At 55.9% G+C, this 25,052-nt stretch overlaps 1 protein-coding gene across 11 annotated transcripts in view; it reads right to left on the bottom strand.

Moving 5' to 3' along the window:
* Positions 1–8,857: 8,857 nt before the first annotated feature.
* Positions 8,858–25,052, bottom strand: part of TNK2 (tyrosine kinase non receptor 2) — a 46,510-nt gene continuing 30,315 nt past the window's right edge. For 4 of the 11 annotated variants that reach the window (XM_079767071.1, XM_079767070.1, XM_079767067.1 and 1 more), the window contains 11 exons: positions 23,234–23,360; positions 22,674–22,820; positions 22,496–22,590; positions 17,189–17,383; positions 16,038–16,129; positions 15,436–15,480; positions 13,374–14,722; positions 13,180–13,275; positions 12,897–13,024; positions 11,492–11,530; positions 8,859–9,658 (listed from right to left, as the gene is read on the bottom strand). In XM_079767071.1, coding sequence (XP_079623197.1) covers positions 11,509–11,530; positions 12,897–13,024; positions 13,180–13,275; positions 13,374–14,722; positions 15,436–15,480; positions 16,038–16,129; positions 17,189–17,383; positions 22,496–22,590; positions 22,674–22,820; positions 23,234–23,360 — 2,296 coding nt within the window. In that variant the 3' untranslated portion in view covers positions 8,859–9,658; positions 11,492–11,508. Of the gene's footprint in view, positions 9,659–11,491; positions 11,531–12,896; positions 13,147–13,179; positions 13,276–13,373; positions 14,723–15,435; positions 15,481–16,037; positions 16,130–17,188; positions 17,384–22,495; positions 22,591–22,673; positions 22,821–23,233; positions 23,361–25,052 lie in introns of those variants that run through there. The other 7 variants (XM_079767063.1, XM_079767064.1, XM_079767068.1 and 4 more) reach the window with 4 other exon arrangements.

Raw genomic sequence — 25,052 nt, 5'->3', positions numbered from 1 at the left:
CGCACTGAAGGGTCCCAGGTTCAATTCCAGTCAAGAGTACCTGCCTGGGTTGAAGGCTCGATGCCCAGCCCTGGTCGGACAAGGTGCATGTGGGAAGCAACCAATTAATGAGTCTCTTTCACATCGATGTTTCTCTCTCTGTGTCTCTTCCCCTCCCTTCCACTCTCTAAAAATCAATGGGAAATATCCTCTGGTGAGGATTAACAAGGAGGAGGAAGAAGAGGAGGAGGAGAGAGGGAGGGGGGGAAGCTCTCTATTTCTGGTCAAAGAAGCAGAAAAGGGGGCTCCTAGGAGTTAAAGTGAGTGGAGCAAATCTAATTTTTTGTTGTTTTGTCCATCCTTCTCCACCCAGTTTCCCGGGCAAACCTACAGCATCAGTGGCAGCAACAGCTGGGCAGGCACCTAAAGCTCCAAAGGACAGGGTCGCCTCTCTGATTAGAGACTCTGGGGTCCCAGAAGTATGGAGGCAACCCCACTGCTGCTTTCCCTCTCCCCATTCCTGCTCTGCCTGCTCAGAGGCCCTTGTGGTAACGCTTCCAATGACCAGAGCGCGGGTGTTTGAGGGTGTCCTGCAAACCACCGGAGGGCAGGCGCCGCGTCGCAGGACAGCACAGGGCGTGTAGTCAGCCGTTCTGCACCTGGTAATGACTACGCGTGGTGGCAGGTGGTACTAGACGTATCGGGATGATCACTTAGTAAGGTACAAACATGTCTAGTTACTATGCATACACATGAAACTAATATAATAATGTATGTCAACTGTAATTGAAAATGTAAAATGATTTAAATTAAAAAAATAAAAAATTTTAAAAGTCAAGAAGAGACTTAGAGAAGAAAAGTGGGAACTACTTCTATACTCAAACAAAGGAGAATGATTAAGACTATTTGGCACTTGTACTGAATGAACTATGTTTATGAATCTATGGTGAAGTGAACATAATAAAAATAAATAAACAGAACAGAAACATCAAGATGTTAAATAAACAGTAGTTGTATTCAAGTATCTGGCTACAAATGAGCTGAAGATTCTATTTTTCTGTGTTCCAGAAATTCTATAACGAGAATGTCCTTTTGGCAAAAAAGAAAAGTGTTTTATTTGGGGGGGAGGGAAGCCACTCCTTTATTTTGGTGGTAGGACAACAGGTGGAACAATAGCAGCGTCCATGGCTGGTAACCCATTTGTATTTTGCTCGTGGCTATATCTCTACCTCCTAGTACAGTGCCAGGTACCCAATAGGAATACCGGGAATGTTTGGTGATGAATAAATGGACGGGTGGATGGATGACATATTTGGAAATATTTAATACTTGAAATTTAAAAACACCTAGTCGAGAAATAAAGGAATTAAGTTTTATTCCAAACAGGAACTATGTAACGGAGACAAAGAAAAAAAAATGTGCATGATAGAGGAAGCTGTCAGCCTTCTTCCCGTGTTAGGCTGTGGTTAAACACACAGAGCTCAAACCCAGAGCTACAGCAGCCAAACCACCTGTCCAAGACGCAGGCCTGACGCTGATTTCTGCGCCTCGGCCACCCTGTCCCACCAGCTCTCCCTTCCCTCCACAGCTATGAGGCGCTCTGAGGTTCCCAGGGGAAGCAAGTAAATGTGAGAAGTGGGCAGCTGGCTGGCCAAGAAGCCCTGGGGGCTTTCCCTCCAGGCTGTGTCCCTCCAGAGGCCGCCCCAACACGGTGCTCACTGCCCCCAGGGCCTCTCTGGTTCTGGCGGGGCGGGGGTGGGGGGGGGGAGCCGCTGGGGAGGCAATGATTTACCATCAGAGATGGTGTGTGTTAAAGTAACACAATTTGTGTATTCTAAGCGCCCAACAGTAGCCCCTCCATTACAGCAGGGCCACTCAGGGTAGGAGGAAGGGGGGAGGGAGGGAGGGGGATGAAACTGAGGCAGGATAGTAAGAAGCTAGGCAGGAGGAATGGGGAAACTGACACGATAATTAAATGAGGCCAGTTTGAACTACTGACAGACAGCCAGTGAATCGCAAGACCTTATCTTCCCTAACCAAAGTCACTGAGAACAAACACTTGATACCTCTCCTCTCTGACCAGAGAACACATAGCTTAAATCACCATGGCCAGGGAGAGAGAGGACAGAGACCCAATGAATGCCATCTGTGCCAGCCCAACGCAAGGGCGGATGAGGTTGGGGGAACACATAACAAGGTGCCTCTCCTCCAGGAGCAGGCTGGTCACCCCCTGGACAATGGCACAGCCAGGATAGAAGGTGCTGGTGTGCCTGGAGGGAGAGCCGGGCCCACATCACGGGTGTGGAGAGAAGAGAAGGCGGAAAGCAGGATTCCTAAAGCCCGTGAGCCAGATGGTGAGCGATGAGGCTCCAGGTCATGGGGTCCAGCAAAAGCGCAGTTAGAATGACAAAAACCCAAACAACCCAATTAAACAACAGAAAACAGACAAATGACCAACAAGCAACAAGATGCTCCCCATCACTAATCATTAGGAAAATGCAAATCAAAACCACAAGATACCACCTCATGCTCAGGAGAATGGCTGCTACTTTGAAAATAACAACAAAAAGCCCAAATGTTATGTTATGCGTATTTTTTAAAATATATTTTCTTGATTTTTTTACAGAGAGGAAGGGAGAGGGATAGAGAGTTAGAAACATCAATGAGAGAGAAACATCAATCAGCTGCCTCCTGCATACCTCCTACTGGGGATGTGCCTGCAACCAAGGTACATGCCCTTGACCAGAATCGAACCTGGGACCCTTCAGTCAGCAGGCCGACACTCTATCCACTGAGCCAAACCATTAGGGTATGTTATGCGTATTTTACCACAATAAAAAAAGTTGAAAATAAAAAGTATGACAGAAGCCATTTTGTAATAGAACAGAATACAGAAATTTAAAAAAAAAATAGCCACAATCTCATCACTCAAATTAGTTGAATATTAATGAACTCTCTTAAGGATAAATGGATTGCTGTGTTATTTCCCATTCAGTGGATAAAATAAAGTCTATTTAACCAATCCCCTATTACTGAACTTTTCCCCTCATCAGAGGATATGTTTTTATTGATTTGAGAGAGAGAGGGAGAGAGGGAGAGAGAGAAACATCAATGTGAGAGAGAAACATCATGAGTTGCCTCCTCCACACGCCCCGACCGGGGATCAAACACAAAACTGGGTATGTGCCCTGACCATGAATCAAACCCACAACCCTTCAGTGCACGGGACGATGCTCCAACCAACTGATCCACATTGGCCAGGGCCTATGACTAAACATTCTGATGGTTTCCAATTGTTTACTATTACAAACACTGTTGTGATTAAATTTCATGTATATTTTTTAAGTTTTTCTATTCAGAAAAGGGGGGGGGGGTTAGGATGGGTGATAGGTCATCGAGAAGGTGGGCAGGGAGCACAGCCCCTGCTTGGAGAGGACCAGGGGCTCCCGGGAGCCAAGGCCACCAGCGTTTTAGGATAGAGCAGAGCTGCCTTCGTTCAGGGTTCCACACACGTGACTGCATCCATGGATCCGGGAGGAGTCTTCAGAGAAGGACGATTCCAGCCAGTAGGTCCCGGAGGGGGCCTGGGTTCTGCATTTCTAACAGGCTCGCAGGTGTTGCTGATGCTGCAGGACCTCAGCCCACCCTTGAAGGCGCACGGCCCCGGGATAAAGGGTGAGCACACTGGAGGCTGTGGCGACAGGACTGCTGGTGTTTCCCTCAGAATTTGGCCGGGTGGTCTGTCAAGCTCCACCTTGTTTCTGCCTCACACAGGCCAGCAAGGGAAGGGGTTCCGTCCATCTTGTGCAAGAGCCGAGAAGGGAGATGCGAGGGAGAAGCCGTGCATCCCAGGGGCCATCCTGGTGGTGGCAGCAGGAAGCAAGTGAGAAACCTCCGAAGGGTCAGCTCCAGAGAAGACAGCTGGGCCGGTGGGGATTTCCCCATCTGGAGAGTGTGTGCATTTCTGTTTAGCTTTTCCTTGTGTGAAGGTTCATTCATCCTCTTAAGTTGAGGAGTACAATGACCAGCTTCAACAATTACCAACTCATGAGGGAATGGTCCCTCCAACGGTACGGACTCTTCTCAACAGATCATTTCATTCAGAAAATATTTCACAACACATCTGCAAAATAGATGTCCTCTCTTTCAAAACATACGTGTTTTGTTTTAATAAGGGAGACAGATCTTTCTGGAAAGCCATGTAGGAACATTTGCCAAGATAATTTGTTACCAAATAAGAAGGTTAATAAAAGAATGTGTTAAATAACAGAATTATATTTCATTTCTATCAAATGGAAAATATGCAGCGTCTAAATATTTTTTTCAAAAGATGAATTTTAAGATATAGGAAACTGCTTGCGATATAAAATATTAAGTAAAAAAAAAAAAAGTCAGGTTACAAAACAGTACAAGCCCCATGACTTTATTTTTATAAAACCATAACGCATACAGCATATATGTTCCCAGGAACCAAACTGGAATAAAATATTTCCAAATTTAAAGTGGCTTTCTGGGTAGTTTAAATTTTCTCATTGTGCTTTCCCAAATATTCCAATCCAACAACGAGCAGGTATGACAATAATAAAAACATTAAAAGGAAAATAGTGGTGTTGCTTCACGAAGGGCCTTTTCATTGGCAAGCGATTGTATGGGCTTCCTTCGCCTGTAGTATCTCCCAGAGAGCCCCTGGTTTCCTTCCTGGGTTGAGGGGTTGCCTCCTTCAGAGCCCCCAACCTAGTCCCTTTTCCTGGCTTGACTAGTTGGCTTTGGCTTGCCTCCAGATGGTGTTCCTTTCCCTCCCAGCTTCCCTGGGATAGATCCCTTCAGCACCCATGGGCCTGGACCAGCAGCTCTTGGACTTAACTGATCTATTGGGCAATGACTTTACACAATCTTACCCCTCCCCTGCGTTACCCTGAGACTGCAAAGTCACATGCTGCCAATAGGTGGCGCTGCCTCACACAAAAGCACTCTGCCCAAGGGATCTGAAGATCGACTTGAGGGATCATTAAAATAGTAATTGCTGGAGAGGGCATACTGACTGGCATAGCACTGCTACATAAAAGCATGGGGACCAATTTCCCCCTACCGCTACTGTTACCATCACAAGAATAGTCATTTCAATACCAAAAAATGTAGGAAGTCAAAAATCTCAGAGTAAAGACAGTCCTTGAAATGCAATACGTTTCATTTTAAGAAAAACTCAATTGTGTGGCTCTTATTTTTATTTCACCTCAGGCCTGTGAAAACTTGAACCTAGATCAGCACTGGCCCTTGTCTAGACTCCAGGAACCCCTGCTCTAGCCAAGGATCCCCCAAGCTCAAATTTCTGTAAAAATTAATTTGCTTCAAATTATGAATACCTTTGTGTTCCCAGTGTGCACCGGGACACGTGCTTTCTTCCACTCGTGGCTGAGCGGAGCAACGAGCCTCCTTTAAGCGGAGTCATCTCTCTTAAAAACACATCATTTCTCTGCTTATTCTCCTTTGCTGTCTCCTTTTGTCTATTAAGTCAGAAAACTCACCATTTCACCATGGCTTCATGGTCCAGGCCTGCCTCACTCGCCAGGATCACATGAAAAACCACCTCTAACCCACAACCAAAGCATAAAAGAATGGGTGCTGGCTTTGCTGAACGTCAGCACTGAGCCAGTTTGCACCTCCACAGCTTTGCACTCGCAACTCCCTCCACCTGCCATGTTCTCCTGCCCTCTCACCTGCCTGGCGAATGCCGTTTCCCCCATCAAGTCAGCACAGTGTCACCTCCTCCGGGAGCCACCTCCTCTGCTCTCAAGGCACCTGGCATGTAATGACCTGGGGCACTCATATTTTCTGTGATGCCAGGCTGCTGGGGCACAAACTGTTCAACTTGTATCCCCCCTTCAGGGCTTGACAGAGAGAAGATGTCCAATGACTCCTTGCTGATTTATTGATTCTCCATGTTGGCAAACCAACCCCAGTCAGCTTTTTCGACATCCTCCCTTACGATCTTTTCAATAACCCCAGGAAATTCTGGCAAAAGCTAGCAGGTTGATTTTTTTTTTTTTAAGATTTTAATTTTTTTGCCAAAGCCGGTTTGGCTCAGTGGATGGAGCGTCGGCCTGCGGACTGAAGGGTCCCGGGTTCGGTTCCGGTCGGGGGCATGTATCTTGGTTGCGGGCACGACCCCAGTGAGGGGTGTGCAGGAGGCAGCTGATCGATATTTCTCTCTCATCGATGTTTTTAACTCTGTCTCTCTCCCTTTCTCTCTGTAAAAAAATCAATAAAATATATTAAAAAAATAAAAATATTTTAATTTTTATTTCTTTTGTTAATGCTCAACCAAGGGTATTCTTTGCTATTGACTTTTAGAGTGGAAGGGAGGGGTAAAGACAGAGAAACATCAATTGGTTGCCTCCTGCAAGTGCTCTGACCTGGGGCCAGAGATCAAACCTGCCACCAAGGTACGTACCCTTGATTGGAATTGAACCTGGGACCCTTTAGTCCTGGGGCTGATACTCTAACCACTGAGCAACCGGCTAGGGCTAAGTGAGAAAAACAGCAGGAAACCCTGGGGTCTGGAGAGCTGTGTCTGGCAAGAAAAGTACATTGGGTTTCCTGATCCCCTGAAGGACCCCCAGATGCTTTCTGGAATGTATCACCTCTGCCATCATTTACAAAAAAAACCAAAACTTTTTTTTTTTTTAAGAGTTGAAGACATCCATGATCTGTAAAATAGGAATGACTGTGTAGCAAAACAACAAATTGATTTTTTTTTTTTTTTAATAAGGGAGGCCCTAGCCAGTTTGTCTCAGTGGATAGATCAATGGCCTGTGGACTGGAGTCCCAGGTTAGATTCTGGTCAAGGGCATGTACCTCAGTTGCAGACTGGATTCCTGGCCTTGGTCGGGACACTTGCAGGAGGCAACCAATTGATGTGTCTCTCTCACATCGATGTTTCTCTCTTCCCCCTTCCTCCTACTCTCTCTGAAAATCAATGGAGAAAATGTGAAAATTAACAAAATAATAAGGGGAAATGTGAAAAGACAACCCTGTATACAGAGTTGTGGTCAGTGTATAATGTAAGCTATTGATTGGTAGAGAGAGGCAAGAACATGGAGAACAAGAACTTATAAAATGTATAATGAATACCATTTATTGAGTACTTACCATGGTCTATGCACTAGGCACAATGTTCTACCCATATGACCTCATTTAATCCTCCCGACCGTTCTATAAAGCAGGAATTACTCCCCCAGTTTATAAGCTCAGGAAGGTTAAGTAACTTTCCCAAGATCAAACAGCTGAGAATGGAACCCAGGTCTAATAGCAATGCCCAAAGGTTACTTAATACTAACTTTGCCCTTTTATATCATATTTGACTACATTTTAAAAATCTCAGTTAAATAATTTAATTCCTTTCTTGGTGAATCTGAAGGCTCCAGAGCTCCCAAGCTTCAGGGCCCACCACATAGACCAGTGATGGGCAACCTTTTGAGCTTGGTGTGTCAAACTTCGCCAAAAAACTGAGCATAACTCGGGCAGTGTGTCACTTTGAGGAAAAAACATTATTTTGCAAATGTTTCATCCTCAGGAGCAGCAAATGTTTCATCCTCAGCATGCGGCTGCCTCAGCGGCCGCGTGTCATCAGAAATGGCTACGCGTGTCAGTGCTGACATGCGTGTCATAGGTTCGCCATCACTGACATAGACCAACCTGGGGCCAGACACACAAAGATCATCCTGAACGGCCTTTGTTTTATTTTTAACAACCCAAGCCATCATCTCACCTTTTTATGATTTACCTCTTTTTTAAAAAATTCAGGAAATATGGTAAAGCTCAGAGGACTAATTGCTTTGATCTAGTCATTTCCTAAAAACCAATGAGAAACAGGTTAATAATCAAGCTTTTTTTAATGGACCAAGGGTAGTAATAGGTAACTCATAGGAAATATAAATGGTCTAAGTTTTTTTTTTTTTAATGTTCATTCATTCATTTGAGAAATGCAGATTAAAGCTATAGAGACACATTTTTCACCTGTTGGACTGGCTAAAACCAGAAAGCTCCATAAAAGCTCTCACACCCCGGTGGCTGTGACAACTGGAACCACCCCTTCTAAAGAGAGCAATTCAGCAAGATCCATCATTACTGCGCACATTCTCTGACTCAGGAGTCCCATTTCTGGAAACTCATCCTTCAGTTGTAGGTGAAAAATAACCCACATATGCTATTTATTGCAGCAGTGGTTGCAATTGCAAAGGATTAGAAACAACCAAAATATCCCTTCATCAAAAGGGGCCTGGTTAAATAGATTATGGTATATCCATACACAAATGCCACCCCAACCAAGAACAGTGACGCTCTTTCAGTGGCTAGGGAACTCTTCAAAATACTGTTAAGTGGGGAACACACACACACACACACACACACACACACACACACACGAGAAACTGATGATCAGATCAGCTTATGGGGGGCGGGGGAGGTGGGCCGCTGGGGTGGGAGACTTCACTGTATGTATACTCTTTAGTACCTTTTGAATTTTGAGCCATGTGAAGTATCAGGTATTCAGAAACACGAAATTAAAATATGTATCCACATTGAAGCCTTGCTTGCTACTGAAGTTTCTGGCTGAGCCCCAGCTAATTCAGTTACTGTACTCTCTCCTGCAGTCTATCCTGCCTTACGTGGCCTCTGCAGCAAAAACATGGGGACTGTGAGCCAGTGGGGGCTCTGCCCCTCTGCCAGCTCAGGAAAGGGAGAAACCCTTAGGTCCACCAGCCCTGCACTTCCTTCCTCTGCCCACAGGTGGCGCTCTGAGGCCTGCTGCTCTGGACAGATGGTGGTGGCCTAGGGAGCACCCTGAGGCCTCAGGCTGCTGACCAAGATGCAAAGACACAGGCAGGCACAAGGAAGTAACATAAAATAGAAACTAATTTTATTTCTCTGGAAGAAGCAGGTATCCATAGCTGGGCAGCAACTTTGGCGACAGAGACTGGTGGGAAAACGGAACAGCACAGGGGAAGAGCTGGATCCGAGGAAGCTCTAGTATCCCTCCAGGGAAGCTACCCCTTTGGTCTCCTTCCAACCTGGGCCCTGGGCCCTGGTCCCGGCCAGAGAACTCCTGGCACCAATGCTCTGCTTCCTGGGCCACTTCAGGCTATTTCCAGGCACAAGATCCTGACAGCAGCCAAGTCCCAAAACACTGTCTACGGTAAGGCCCCAGTTACATCCTGTCCGACACCCCAGAACCCAGGGGCTCTCTGGAGAAGGGCCCAGCCGCGTGCTCGTCCACCTTTCAGTGTGGCCAACACATCCTCCCCGCCCAAGGTCAAGCCTGGCTTTCCCCTTGGCAGGACCTGGGGACACACTCCAGCGGCAGCCCCACCAGGGTGGATGCAACCAGAGGCACGTCAGCCGCAGGCCTGCTGAGGCCACCCCCATGCTGGCCTTCATGGGCAACTTCTTGCACCTTGGCTTGGGGCCCCGTGGGCTGAACCGAAGTTGCTGGGATGGTGCTGGGTGAGGGAGGGACAGGCAAGGCGGGGCTCCCAGCCTCCTGCTGCCTTAGCCTCGCTCTGCCAGTGGGTGTCCGCAGGTTCTCCAGGCCTGGGATGGGCATCTTCCCACCCTTGTCAGACAGACAGGCTCAAGTGATTCCTTCAGGGCAGATCTCCTGGCTCTCCAGACAGCTCAGCGCCTAAAGGAGGAAAAACAACCATAAAACCCTTCATCAACAGTGGCCAGTGCAAAGAGCATGCCCAGTGTGGGAGTATGCCCAATGCGGGCATGTGCCCAGTGCGGCCGTGTGCCCAGTGCGGGAGTGTGCCCAGTGTGCCCAGTGCGGGAGTGTGCCCAGTGCAGGAGTATGCCCAATGCGGGCGTGTGCCCAGTGCGGGAGTGTGCCCAATGCGGGCGTGTGCCCAGTGCGGGAGTGTGCCCAGTGTGCCCAGTGCGGGCGTGTGCCCAGTGCGGGAGTATGCCGTGTGCCCAGTGCGGGAGTATGCCGTGTGCCCAGTGCGGGAGTGTGCCCAGTGCGGGCGTGTGCCCAATGCGGGCGTGTGCCCAGTGCGGGAGTGTGCCCAGTGTGCCCAGTGCGGGCGTGTGCCCAATGCGGGCGTGTGCCCAGTGCGGGAGTGTGCCCAGTGTGCCCAGTGCGGGCGTGTGCCCAATGCGGGCGTGTGCCCAGTGCGGGAGTATGCCGTGTGCCCAGTGCGGGAGTGTGCCCAGTGCGGGCGTGTGCCCAGTGTGTGCCCAGTGCGGGCGTGTGCCCAGTGCGGGAGTGTGCCCAGTGCGGGAGTGTGCCCAGTGCGGGAGTGTGCCCAGTGCGGGAGTATGCCGTGTGCCCAGTGCGGGAGTGTGCCCAGTGTGTGCCCAGTGCGGGAGTGTGCCCAGTGCGGGAGTGTGCCCAGTGCGGGAGTATGCCGTGTGCCCAGTGCGGGAGTGTGCCCAGTGCGGGAGTATGCCCAGTGCGGGAGTGTGCCCAGTGCGGGAGTGTGCCCAGTGCGGGAGTGTGCCCAGTGCGGGAGTATGCCGTGTGCCCAGTGCGGGAGTATGCCGTGTGCCCAGTGCGGGAGTGTGCCCAGTGTGTGCCCAGTGCGGGAGTGTGCCCAGTGCGGGAGTGTGCCCAGTGCGGGAGTATGCCGTGTGCCCAGTGCGGGAGTGTGCCCAGTGCGGGAGTATGCCCAGTGCGGGAGTGTGCCCAGTGCGGGAGTGTGCCCAGTGCGGGAGTGTGCCCAGTGCGGGAGTATGCCGTGTGCCCAGTGCGGGAGTATGCCGTGTGCCCAGTGCGGGAGTGTGCCCAGTGTGTGCCCAGTGCGGGAGTGTGCCCAGTGCAGGCGTGTGCCCAGTGCGGGTGTGTGCCCAGTGCGGGCGTGTGCCCAGTGTGGGAGTGTGCCCAGTGTGGGAGTGTGCCCAGTGTGTGCCCAGTGCGGGCGTGTGCCCAGTGCGGGCATGTGCCCAGTGCGGGAGTGTGCCCAGTGTGTGCCCAGTGCGGGAGTATGCCGTGTGCCCAGTGCGGGAGTATGCCGTGTGCCCAGTGTGTGCCCAGTGCGGGCATGTGCCCAGTGTGGGAGTGTGCCCAGTGCAGGTGTGTGCCCAGTGCGGGCGTGTGCCCAGTGTGGGAGTGTGCCCAGTGTGTGCCCAGTGCGGGCGTGTGCCCAGTGCGGGCGTGTGCCCAGTGCGCCCAGTGCAGGCGTGTGCCCAGTGCGGGCGTGTGCCCAGTGTGTGCCCAGTGCGGGCATGTGCCCAGTGCGGGAGTGTGCCCAGTGTGGAAGGGCATCTCTGTACCAGGCAAATCGGTTGAAAACTGGTAGTTCTAGGCAATAATTCTGGAACTTATCATCCTGGGATGCCTTTTTTCTTTAAGGAACTGAAAATAAGAGACCAGCAGGATTGTGTATTAAGAGTATCCATGATGACAGGCACAGTAAAGCCTAAATTTATTTGGAGGCAAATTAGTAAGAATTTACTCATGGTGTTGTGTGTGCTGTGAAGTGTGACAGATGCATCCCTCATTAATTCTTCTACTCACGTCTGAGGCAGGAGGTGTCATTCCAACACCGATGAGGGCCTGAGAGATGGGGACACGTGTAAGCTGACGCTATGTGAGCGGGCACTAGGCTCCAACCCGGACTGTCTGCTGCCACAGCCCAGCTGCTCTGAAACCCCACATCCCACCAGCGCCTCCCAGAATGATGCTGGAATTTACCCATTCCACCACTTTTTAACTTGATAAAACTTTCATGTATATATTTATACTACATATCGCTGTATGTTATTTTTATAACTATTATTCTATTACATATACACTAGAGGCCCGGTGCACGAAATTTGTGCACGGAGGGGGCGGTGTGTCACTCAGCCCAGCCTGCACCCTCTCCAATCTGCGACTCCTTAAGGGATGTCCGACTGCCTGTTTAGGCCCGATCCCATAAACGGGCAGTCGGACATCCCTCTCACAATCCAGGACTGCCAGCTCCCAACTGCTCGCCTGCCTGCCTGCCTGATTACCTCTAACCGCTTCTGCCTGCCAGCCTGATCACCCCCTAACCACTCCCCTGCCAGCCTGATCGCCGCCTAACTGCCCTCCCCTGCCGGGCTGGTCACCCCTAACTGCCCTCCCCTGCCAGCCTGGTCACCCCTAACTGCCCTCCCCTGCCAGCCTGGTTGCCCCTAACTGCCCTCCCCTGCAGGCCTGGTCCCCCTCAACTGCCCTCCCCTGCAGGCCTGGTCACCCCTAAATGCCCTCCCCTGCAGGCCTGGTCCCCCCTAACTACCCTCCCTTGCAGGCCTGGGTCCCCCCCAACTGCCCTCCCTTGCAGGCCTGGGTCCCTCCCAACTGCCCTCCCCTGCTGGTCTGATCGCCCACAATAGCCCTCCCCTGCTGGCCATCTTGTCGCAGCCATCTTTTGTCCACATGGGGGCAGCCATCTTTGACCACATGGGGGCGGCCATCTTGTATGTTGGAGTGATGATCAATTTGCATATTACTCTTTTATTAGATAGGATATACTTACATTTTTTTACAGAAAAGTAATGGACTTTTTTGGTTACACATTCCTTTAAAAAGGCACTTAAGCTCTAAATGTTACTTTGAACTATGAGGTGCAGAGGTGAGAAATACCTATTTAAATCATTGGGTCCCAAACTGCTGCCCCCCCAGAGTGGCTCATGGTGCTGTGGGGCAGCTAGGGAAACAAACCCCAGAAACCAGAGAGGCTCCAACGTCCTCTTTCCCTCATTAGTTCATTTGAACCACGTGGCTAAAAGTCTAAGTAAAGGCACTTAGGAGAAACTGCTTTTACCCCGAACGACCTGCGTCCTGGGATTGGGCCCAACTTCCCTCCTCCAGCTGGGGAGCCTGTGTCCCCTGGCTGTGTGTGGCTGTGGACACCCCTCTGGGAACAGGAAGGTGACCGGGTACGGGGCTCACTCACTTGTGGTGGGCAGGGCCACAGGAGCCCAGGAGGTGGCAGCCGGCTTGCTCCAGGTTCCAGTCGAACATCTCCAGCACTTTGTGGCACTCGCCTCGCGGCCGCAGACCCAACCCAAAAAGCTGCTCCACCTGAGGGCAGAGGGTGGTGCGTGGGACACGCGGGGCCGAGGGGAACCAGACAAGGGTGGGGCAGAGGAGAACCAGAGGGGGTAGGGCGTGGGAGAGAGCAGCAGAGCCAGTCTTCAGGGTCCCTGCAAACCAGAGTGGGCAGGCGGTCGTGGTACCTTCAGATACTGGGCAGCCCTTTGCACGTTCCAGCTGTGGCTCTGCAGGGCCGCCTGGCACTCCTCTGTGGTCACCCCATGCACCATGGCCTGCAGCTGGGCACACCCACCCCTGGTCAGCACCAGTTGGGCCCATTCCTCCGGGCCCCTCAGGCTCCTGCCCGCCTCACCCAACAGCCAGGCCTGATACTCACCATCTGGATCTTCTCTGTGGGCCGTACAGCCTCTGGCCCGTCCCCCGGGCAGCCCCTCTGTGACAGCCAAGCGGTGGCCCTCGGGGCTGGCGGCCGGACCCCTGGATTGCTGTTGTTGGTGGAGAAGTTGGCCTTGGGGTCTGGGGCAGCCTGGGGCATGGGTCGAACAGTGGCAGTGGGGGCAGCAGGGGCTGGAGTGCTGGGTGGGGGCAGCAGGGGCACAGGCAAGGGGGTGGGTCCTTCGGGGCTCTGTGCCTCACGCAGGAAGCGCTGGTAGCGCTCCAGGTAGGGCGGGCGCTCAGGCAGCAGGTAGTAGTGGGTACTGCTGACCTTCTTGCCGTCGCGGACGATGGGCAGGATGCAGGGACCAGCCCGTGGGCCAGGTGCCTGGATCACCTGGGGGGTGGCGTACTTGGGGTCTGAGGCAAAGCTCTGGGTGGTGGGCATGGCCTTCCCAGGTGAACTGGAGAGCCGGGGTGGCAGCGGGGAGCTGCCACGTGGCACTAGGGGGCTGGGGGTCCTTGAGCCTTGAGGGGACAGGGGCTCCCGGGGAGGCACCCGGGGAGGGGAAGCAGGTCCAGGCCACCACCCCGTCTCCTCCTCACCCGAGGGGGCTGGAGACAGGTCCCCGCGAGGGCGCGTGGGCCTCGGGGGGATGGGCACCCGGGGGGGCACCTGGGGCTTGTCATCGCCCACTGGGCTGGGTGAGGGGACCAGCGAGCTGGCGGGGACCTGCAGCCTCAGCATGCACTCCTGCTGCAGAGCCTGGAAGATCTCCGCGGTCTGGGCCGAGCTGGGTGGCTTGCTGCTGCCCTGGGGTGGGAGGAACAGGTTGTCCTCCAGGGGCGCCAGGAGCCGCGCCTGCTCGGGCACGAAGCCGTAATTCGTCTCACCCTGGCCGGGCCCAGGAGAGACCCCTGCGCCCACCAGGGTGCTGTTGATGGAGCAGACTTCGAAGTCATCCTCGTCCTGGGCCACATCATCGTAGGCGGGCGGCGGCGGCAATGGGCGTGCATCCCAGTCCACCACAGGCGTGGGGTGCAGGGGCCGGGGCAGCGCCCGCGTGGGGCTCTGCGGTGGTGTCTTGTCCAACAAGGAGCAGGCATCCATGGCCAGCTGCGCCAGCGAGGGCGTGCAGGGCCGTGGGGACGGGACCACCGGCTCCTCGCCGAAGTCAATGAGTGTGACCTCAGCACCGCTGCCACCGCGGCCGGTCTTGGTGCCTGACACCCGGGCCGAGGGCTTGGTCAGCCACAGCCCACGGGGCAAGCCCGGCTTCCTCACAGCCAGCCTCTTGAAGTCGCTGGACAAGGGGTCTTGGTCCTCGCTCACAGGGTCATAGGTTGGTTCTGCAATGGACGGGAGACCCGGACAGGGAGGCAGTGTCAGGCAGGGGGACAGGGAAGGTGGGGTGTGGGAAGAAAGCCAAGTTGTCCCTCACCCACTCCCCCGGAAATTGGCCCTCAGCTGCCAAATTCTCAGTGCACAACAACTCCATTCAAACAGGAGGGCAAAGCCTGCTCTGGACACTGTCAGCCCTCTACATGGGCGGGTGAGCCCCTGCCTCCCTCAGCTAGAGCAAGGGACACCCACACCCACCTGCCTCTGATGCCCCTCCATCAACACAAGACCCCAAATGCTCCTGCCCCTGGTTAGCAGCCCCTCTCCCTCCCCGTTACCACACACCATTAGTGCAGGCGGGGGGCTACGGGCAATCTCCCACCACCAAGAGCAACAGGAGCTCCTGGCCCCCCATCATGAAAGCCCAGCCTCTGCAGGTTGCAAAGGGAGTGAGGCAGCCAGGCAGGTGCAGAGGCAGAGGTGGGCACCAGGACCGCACACCTGCTCCAGGAGCCCAGGCTTTTTTGGGAGGGGGAGGGGCGGGGGGTTGTTGAAAGGAGAGGCAGGCATGCTGGGCCAGGTCAGCAGCCAAAGCTCACAGCACACTCACTTCCCCTCCCACCCACCCAGCCACAGGGCTCTGTACCTTCCAGGAGAGGAGGAAGGAGAGGAGAGAGGGAGAGGGGGCGGGGGCCAAGGCGCCGAGAGCAGCCCCACTTACTCTGAGTGAAGATGGCAGGCTGAGGTGGGCGAGGTGGAGGCTCCCCTGCAGGAAGGGCCATGCAAAGAGTAGAGGGGGCAGAGCAGGACAGACAGAGGACAAGGGAGGAAGGCAGAGCCAGACAGAGAGCAGAGGGTGGAGAAAGAGAGAGAGAGAGCAGTGAATAGGGGCGAGTGAACGTAGAACTAAGAGCAATGGGAAGCAATGGGGCGGCAGGATGGGGGACTGTTCCGGAACGACAGGCCCAGGATCCAGGGGGCGGATGAGGCTCCTGGCCAAGATGAAGCCTGTGGGGTGGTTGTGGCTTAGGAGAGGAGAGGGGGGTTAGAGTGTGAGGAAGGCTCGGCTCTGAGCACGGCGAGGAGGAGGGTGAAGAGAGCTCAGGCAGCCGATGCAGGGCCGACCGAGGAGGCCCACCTCGGCGGATACAGCTGCCTCCCATCTCCCACCCCACACCCAGCTGGAGCCAGGGACACGACTGTCCCCTGCTGTGCTGAGCCAACCACCACAGAGCCAGGACAGCCGGCTCGGAGTGGACCTGAGAGGACGGTGCCCCTGGGCAGCCAATGAACTAGAGGACGCCAGGGAGTGGGGGCTCTTACTTTTCACCCTTCCCAGATGCTGGGTGGGGCGGGAGGTGCTCAGTTCCACGCTCAGCAGGTCGGGAGGGTCCATAGGGTTTCCCAGATACAGTCTGTGGGGAGAGCACGGGGTCAGAGGGGCGTCGGCGTGCAGTGAGGACACCTCTGGGGGAGCGCCTGGGGCTGCCCCCTGGGGTCAGGCGTCCAGGGCCCACCTCGACCAAGTCCTGCAGACGTGGGTCTGGGGCACAGGACTCTGACTCCCAGCAGCTCCCTTCGGGAGAGCCGAGCTGTACCAGGGGAGGGTGTAGTGGCGAGAGGGCAGGGAAAGGACTCCTGGCTGCAAGTCAAACGTCTCGGACGGTCGGGGCTCCAAGAACACCCTACAAGGGCAGAGCTGGCCCTCTGCAACCCCCACAGCACCCCAACCCACACCCAGCAGCCACCTGCTGGCACGCTTTCTTCTCTCCTGCCAGGCCCGGAGGCATCCGGCTACACTCCCCGGTCAGGGTGGGCAGGAGACATCCTTCTGCCCCACTGCCAGGGGCGGGGCCCCCGCCCTGCTCCCAGTTCACCCTCACCCCTGTGCCGACTGTCAGGATCTGGGACTTAGTCACCGGGGCTGATTAAAGCCTGGAGGAATGGGGCTGGGCTGGCACGGCACGCCAGGAGCAGGGCAGAGGGCACCCGGCCTCCTGTGGGAGGGTGCCTGTGCTCTCCTGCCCCAACTCTCTCGGGCCCTCACCTGGCTCCTGTGAGCGACACACACACACACACACACACACACACACACACACACACGTAGTGTTCTGGTGTGGGGAGCATGGGAGCATGGAGGTGAAGAGTCTGCTTCGCCATGTCCCTCGGGGCAGTACCGTGTCCGCAGTCAGAGGAGCAAGGGCTGCTGAGAGGGGCCTGGAAGTCCCCGGGCAGCAGAGGCTGGAGGCCTGGTAGGAGGAGCTTCTCGGGGAACCCTGGGGTGGGGCCCCCAGGAAGTGACTAATTCTGCTCCTCTCTGCTTCCCCAGATGCCCCCAGGGACCTCATCCTTTCACTTAAAGGAGACCGCACCCCCTCCCAGGTAGAGTGGGTAGAGCGGGCAGGCAGGCGAAGCACTGAGCGGCTGCCTCACAGGAGCTCTGTGCCGCGCACCTGGGCCGAGCCAGTACTCACTCATCGATCTTGTCGGGGAAGCCCCAGCAGTGGCGGGGGTCGCTGTCGCCATGCCCCGTGTGAATGAAGCTGTTCTGCAGGGGCTGGCTGATGTCGTGGGCTGACAGGCCAGCCACAGAGGTCACCACGTTTCGGGGGAAGGGCCCCACACACAGCGTCCGTGTGTTCTGCCCGCGCCACCAATAATTCTCAGCCCTGCCCGAAAGAGACAACATGGTCAGCACCAGGGTGTGGTGGGACGGCCAAGGAGCAGGACCCTTTCCACACCCGGCTCTCCAGCGAGGCTATCAAACCCGCTGGCAGAGGGGACGGGAAGGCCCAGGCCCAGGCCCAGGCTGGTCTGCCATCAGCCTGCCTCCTCCCAGCAGCCCCCCCACGACCACACCCCAGCACAGGGCCTGGCTGTTTGCACTCAGCCTTACTCTAAGCTACCTCGGTGAGTCACCCAGCTCTTCCTAAACTTTACAATAACGAAACAGGTTCAAACAAGTGGCACGACTTGCCTGCTGTTACCAGAAAGATCGCAGAAGACCCAGGGTCCAAACCCAGTTGTTAGTCTGTAAAGCCAGGGCCCTTCTCCAACCGCGTCACCTCGCCTGCCTCCTCCCGGACAAGGCCGGGGCTCCAGCCCTTTTCTGGCCACCCGGTTTCACTCTCGAGCCCCGTACCAAGAGTTCTGAGCTTCAGGGGCCCAAGGGAGCGCCATGGCAACCCACACTTCACCTCACCCATTTCCACGTCTCCAGTGCCTTCCACCAGCTCCTGCCGGGCTGTGGGACCCTCGCCCTTGCCCCATCCTCCTCCTTGGAGGAGCTCCTCTCCTGTCTTAAACCAGGATACAGAAAGGAGCCCAGCCTCCCAGCGTGGCTAGACCACCAGCTCCTCGCTCTGACCTCAGACACAAAACCTGGTAGGCAGCCTAAGCCTCCTGGGGCGGGGGGGGGAGGGGGAGGTAGAGAACAGAGCGCCCTCCTGGACACTTCAAACACCAATAAGCCACAGGCCCGAAGGCTCCTGCCTCTGCTGCTGGGACCACCCACCCCGAGGACGTGGGCCGAGTCGGGGCTAAGGCGGAGGTGGTGACAGCGCACGCTGCTGTGGTGGACACGTGTGGCACCAAGCTGCATGCTCTCACTGTCACCCCCACCCATACGTCACCTGTCCACAGCCAGGCGCGCAAAGGAAGGTCTCCAAACTGCAGCTAGGCCGGAGGGACTGGAGGCTGGAAGGAGGCGGTGCGGCCTGAGCACCTGGACCCCCCTCTGGGAGGGGATGCGACCCGCTGGGGCAGCAGCAGCCCCACACGGCGATTTCCAGAGACCCAAAGTCGAATCCCACGAGCGTAACCGTCCTCGGGGAGCCGAGAGTTGAGGTGAGGGATAGGAGCTCAGCCTCCCTGTAAACAAAGCCACTGACCGGCCCACCACAGACACAGCAACCCTGTGATTACCACCCTGCCCTCGGGGTGGGAAGGGCAGGAAAGGAAGGAAGGAGTGAGGACAACACCCGGGAAGGAAGAAAGCCCATCCGAAAATAGCAGGCCATTCCGAGGAGGAAAGTGCTCCCCCGCCCGGGGCCGGACGGAGGGCGAGGGCCGCCTGCGAAGAGGGTGGGAGGCATGTCTGGCACTGGGGACCCTGCTGCTGCTCTCCCCAACACTCATTGGCTCCTAGGTTCTGCGGGCCCCTCCACAGAACCGTGTTAGACACCAGCCCAGGGCGGAACGCTGGACTCTGCTCAATACGCCTCGTCAGTGGCCCTCGCTACCCTGGTGAGAAGCACGGCGGAGGCAGAGATGCAGCGCAGAGCTCACGCCCGCCCGTGGGCCTGCGCAGAGCCGACAAGCCAAGCTCCTTCCCCAGGAGCCTCATTTGGACTCACTTCGGAGAGCAAGATGGGGCGCCAAGCCCACCTCCCTTCATCACAGGGATGGCGAGGTGAGAGCCCCCATGCCTGCTGGGCGTCCTGACACCCCTCAAAAACATCTTGTTCCTAGGAGGGAAGTCAGAGTGTGAGTGTGTGTGTGTGAGTGTGTGTGTGTGAGTGTGAGTGTGTGTGTGTGTGAGTATGTGTGTGAGTGTGTGTGTGTGAGTGTGTGTGAGTGTATGTGAGTGTGTGTGAGTGTATGTGTGTGTGTGTGGTTATGAGTGTGAGTGTGTGTGTGAGTGTGTGTGTGTGAAAGAGGCCCCTTGGAAATTGCACCCCAAGCACATCGGCCCGACAAGACTCAAATGTACCTCTGAGACAGCCAATGAGTGGCCAATGCTGCGCCACACTGTCCACGTCTCCCCTGAGGCTCAGTGGGGCTGAGGTTCCAGCAGCCCAGAGAGGACCAAGCCCAGTGCTCCCCACCAGCCTGCTCTGGCCACACCCTCCCTTCCCCTGCCACCAACAGGCCAGCGTCTCCACGGCAACAAGAGGACCAGGCCCACCATGCCATCAGTCACTGCTGCAAAGACAGACACAGAGGGGGAGTCCTAGGGGAGTGAGAAAAGGGCCCAGTACCTCCAGCAAGAACTTTCTACTTCCTGCTTCCTGTCAGTGTCCTGGGACAAGCAAAATGTGCAACAGCACCCTGGAAACCCAGGTCTGGCTACAGCGGCCCCAGCCCCGTTGGTAACCAGCCTCTGAAATCCCAGCCCCGGTCCCAGTCCTGGCCTAAGGTAATCCAGAAATGGCTGACAAATGTTTAAGCATTCAAACCCACCCCACCCACTTCTCTCTGGTGTCCCAGGAGCCCCTGGCCTCGAGGAACACCACAGGCCTTGCCTCCCCCTGCCCCACATACTACAGGAATCAGAGGCTCCAGGGACCTCAGGACTTCAAAGCCTTGTCCCTGTCTTCCAGTTCTGTAAACACCGAAGAGAAAAGTGCCACCAGCCATCCCAGCCTCCAAATAAGAACCCCCGAAAAAGAGCAGGCACTGTCTGCCCAATCTAGACCGCGCCCCACAAGCGTGGCTCACACGACGTCGAGGTGTCTCTCTGCCTGCTGCCCGGGACCCCGAGAAGCACTGAACCTACATACAGAATCAGAGCCGAGGACAAGGGGGTTCCCAGACTCCGGACCAGGAAACAAATACCGGAGAGAGCTTCTGGCAGACTAATTCAACACCGACAGAAGAGGCCAGATACGGAGAGAGCTGAGAGCCAGGCTAAGAGGAGAGAGAGAAACAGCCGGCAGCCCACACGCACAAACACAGACCCAAAGGGACACACAGGAACAGAGAGCCCATCCACCCGGACACACGGAGACAGAGCCAGCCCAACAGAGACCCGGGCCCTGAGAAAACAAGGGGGCAGGGGTGAAGCTCGGGTACCACGGACACACAGGCCCACTCCCAAAGCCCCACCGGCTGCCACGGCCTCCCGCCCCTCACCTCCCGCCTCCGAGAAGCTCCAGGGACCAAGGGCAGGCACTGTGGTCCACGTCGCTGGTGCCCTGGAGGAGGAGCCCAGCCAGCCCACACTGGCAGGCAGCAGGGAGTCTGTGACAGAAGGCGGGGCAGGGCATGCCCACAGCAGCCTCCCGGGAGGAGCGGTCCCCTCCTTCCCCCTCCCTCCTCCCCCTCCCTTGCTCCAGAGGTGACCCGGGTGCCAGCCAAAGAGACACACGCCTTAGAAACACAAGGAGCTTCTGAGTCACCCCTGAGGAACACTGGGCTTGGCACACAGAACCCCCACTGAGAGCAGGGACGGGGCAAGTGAGGACTTGGGGACTGCAGGGCACGGAGGGGGCAGGGTCCTGGGTTCCTGGAGGTGGGAATGGTTGTAGGCCCAGACTTCTGGCTTGCGAGCTGCCATGCACCTCCAGAGGGGCCCTCACCCTAATCTTCCTATTTCCAGAATGTTCCCCAAAAGGCCAGGCCTGCAGTCCCTCTCCTGGCCCCTCAGCTCCACACCACAGACCATGTTCCTTCCTGTCCCTCAGGCCTCTATCCTAGAAGCTCTCTGCTTTCGGCCACTGCCACCAACACGCTGGTATTAATGCTTGTTCCCGGACGCTGTGCCCACAGGCGATGGGCGCCCGGCCTAGGATGAGGTGCTGGGGCCACGGCAGGTGCAGGTCATGCTCCTCCACCACCAGCCTGGGTCCCAGCACCAACTCCATCACTGACGCAGCCCAGGGGCTCTGCCCTGTCACCAACCCCCACGTGGCACAAGTTTTAACCAAAGACCCCGACGCCCCACGCCTGAGGACCAGGTGGAAAGGGCTCTGTGGGGAAACAGCCTCTGCCCCATCCCTGCCTGCCTGAATCAGAGGAGCTGGGACCACAGGGCATTCCCTCTCCCTCCCTCCCTCCCTGGCCCTCCATGCCCACCACCTACTCCAAAGGCACCTCAAGCTCGCCCTGCCCCAACCAGTCCCTCAGACACCCCGAGGCTCAGATAACAGAGGGTGGGGTGAGGGGTGGGTGGAGCTCCAAGGCAGGCGCCTGCGGGGGCTGCTGGTCGGAGATGTGACTCAGAAGATGCTGCTCACAGGCAGAGGGACACGCTGCCAGGAGTGACGGGGACGGAAGGCTGAGGAACAGAGGCCCTGAGAGGGAGCCTGAGGACGGGGGCCAGGGTGAGAGGCCCCGCAGAGGACCGAGGGGAGCCCTGGGAGCAGCAGGGGGGCTCGGTGGGAGGGTGAGGCTGCGAGGGTGGGCGTGGGGCTGCCTTGGGGCTCTGAAATGCACCCAGTCGTGTAGTGAAGAGTCCTTATCGTGCCCCACCTGGGTGGCTCAGTTGGCTGGCGCACAGTCCCATACACCAAGAAGGCTGTGGGTTCGATCATGGCACATACCTAAATTGTAGGTTCGATCCCCAGTCGGGGCAGGTGGGGGAGGCAACTGTTGGATGTTTTCCTCTCACATCGATGTCTCTCTCTCTCTCCAAAATCAATGAGCATATTCCCCAGGTGAGAATTAAAGAAAAGAAAAAGAAAAAAAAGAAGGAGTCCTTCCCCTGGGAGGAGGTGGGAAGGGAAGGAGAGGCTTAGAGGAGGAATGCTGAGGAGTTCCAGAGTCTCCAGGTGTGGCCCTGAGGCCCTGACCCACACAGCCGAGGCCGGAGCCGAGTGGGAAAAGGGTGACGGAGGAGGACCTCGCAGGGGAAATCCCTCTGAGCCGTGCACCTGCAGACTCAGCCTCCAGCGCTCAGATGCAGACCCGGCCCTGTCCTCCCTGCCTGCACAGCTCAAGCCTACCACAGCCTGCGTATTGCCGAGAGGACCGTGGAGGCAGGGCCTCGGAGAACCTCTTGGCCCGCAGGACCTCCACGCTGCGCTCTTGGAGGCGGTGCAGGTGCAGCCCCAGGCCCCTACCTCCCCTCGATGACGGTGATGACATCGTTCATCTGGATGTGCAGCTTGTCTGGCTCCTCAAAGTCCTGAAGGGCCCGCATGTCGGTGGGCTGGGCCTGCGGTAGAGACAGGTCACTCCCCACTCTGGGCCCGACCCCTGCTGCGATAGCCCAGACCCCGTGGGCAGACCTGCCCTTACCTCCAGCAGGAAGTCCCTCAGGGCCACGAAGGTGGGCCTGTCCTCCGGTTTGTGAGCCCAGCACTGGACCATGACATTGTAGATGTCTTGGGGGCAGTCCTCGGGCCGGGGAAGACGCTCCCCTTCCTTGTCGATCTTATGCAGGATCTGGAGAGGGGGTGCAGTCTGAGTACAAGCGGAGCACCCAGCTCTTCACTTCCCACCCTCCCTCCGGCCCACGGAACACCTGGGGCTTTGGGCTGCCGTGCCCGCACCCCGGAGAAGAGGTCTGCCTCTCGTGGGGGCAGAGTCTATCCCCAGGCCTCACTTTTATCCCCAGGTCTGGGCCTCTGCACAGGTGACTGTGGCAACGACGAAGAATGGGAGCAAGCCCCACCTGTCCCTCTCCTGACCGCTGGGGGCCCTTCTCTTCGCTCAGCTTTCTGAGAGGTCACACAGACATGGAGCCTGGGGGACAGGACTCCCGCAGGTAAAAGCCAGTTCTAACAGGGCCAGGTTGGGAGCCAGGAATCAAACCAACCCCCTCCCACCCTATAGGGAGCACACCCCCAGCCCCTCACCTGACTGCCATTAAGGCCAATCCAGGGCTCCTGGCCGTAGGTGAACATCTCCCACAGCGTTACCCCAAACATCCAGGTGTCGCTGGCATGGGAGAAGGTGCGTGTCTTCAGGCTCTCAGGGGCACACCTGGCAAAGGCAGGGGTCAAACAGAGGCCTCTCCGAGCACCCCCACCCACATCAGCCCCAATGGACATAAAATGCTCACTCAGCAAACATGCTGCTGCCCCATGTACTAGGCTCCACAGCAGGTACGAGGGACGTGCTATGAGGAGGAAGGGCAGGGCGTCCTGACTGTGGGATACACAGATTTGCAGGGAATAATGAATGCTCAGGTCTTTTACCCACAGGCGGCCTACAGGGGGAAGAGGGTGAAGCTGCCAGGTCAGGAAAGCAGGGAAAGGAAGACAGTCAAAGGCTCTAGGAGGAGCAGAGGGAGCGGGAGAGAGCTCAGGCTGCTTTGTAATTGTGGTGGGAGGATGACAGTTTCCAGATTTGGGGCAGGATCCTAGCATTTGGGTCATTTCAGCAGGAAGGTGTGGGTGGGAAATCTGGATGGGGTGTGGGGAAGGACACAAATGGGTGAAAACAGTCACACCAGCTTCACACAAATACCCCACACGCTCTCTGGGATGCCCTCTGGCCGAGGAGGACAAACACCACCACAGCGCGGCTGGCAAAGGGGATTCCCGCAGCGCCGAGGCGCAGAGTGAGGAGGAAGCCACTCGGGATGAAGAAGCAAAGGATCGCTCATGGGACTGGACTAGCCCTGCCACCCAAAGGGGGTGGAGCCAGAGAAGTCACTCCAAGCCTCCTATTCCTCCTCTGTGAAATGGGAATAATAATAATCTGCTCACTTCACAGAGCTGTTCCAAGGGGGCTGCATAAAAATAGGTGACCTTGCCCTGACCGGTTTGGCTCAGTGGATAGAGCTTCAGTCTGCGGACCCAAGGGTCCCAGGTTCGATTCCGGTCAAGGGCATGTACCTTGGTTGCGGGCACATCCCCAGTAGGGGGTGTGCAGGAGGCAGCTGATCGATGTTTCTCTCTCATCGATGTTTCTAACTCTCTCTCCCTCTCCCTTCCTCTCTGTAAAAAATCAATAAAATATATATATTTTTAAAAATAGGTGACCTTGCCAGGACCGGTTTGGCTCAGTGGATAGAGCGTCGGTCTGTGGACTGAAGGGTCCCAGGTTCGGTCCGGTTAAGGGCATGTGCATTGGTTGCGGGCACATCCCCGGTGGGGGGTGTGCAGGAGGCAGCTGGTCGATGTTTCTCTCTCATCGATGTTTCTAGCTCTCTATCCTTCTCCCTTCCTCTCTGTAAAAAATCAATAAAATATATTTTTTTTAAAAAATAGGTGACCTTATAATTACCATCCAAACCAGGATGCTTGGGTATGAAAGGGGGTGCTATCAATTACTCCAGGACAACAGGCACAGCCTAGGATGCATGATCCCCTAGGTATGAAGTCCATTACTAAGTAGGGTGACTGTACATCCTGGATTAGAAGGGTTTTCCGGCCAGCTGAACTAGACCGACGCCTTCCACCTCAAAGCAGGGAGACCAAGCTCCTTGGGGTGCCTTTGACACCAGAGGACCACACTGGTCTCAGCACAGGACTGGCTCACACAGGGGCCAGGGCAGAGCCAAGGTGAACATCCCTGCTCACGCAGGACAAGGTCTAGCCTGGTCTGGCCCTGCCTTCCACTAGCTCTACCTGGAACAGGCTTACCAACCAGTCTTCACCTGGCTAACTTCTGATATTTTAGGAGCTTAATACTGAGTTCTCCAGAAAGCCCTTATGAGTCCCCACAGCA

The sequence above is a fragment of the Cnephaeus nilssonii genome (assembly GCF_951640355.1).
Source record: "Cnephaeus nilssonii genome assembly, chromosome: 3".
Lineage (NCBI taxonomy): Eukaryota > Metazoa > Chordata > Mammalia > Chiroptera > Vespertilionidae > Cnephaeus > Cnephaeus nilssonii.
Note: the sequence above shows the minus strand (reverse complement) of the source record. Positions and strands in the feature narration are given on the sequence as shown.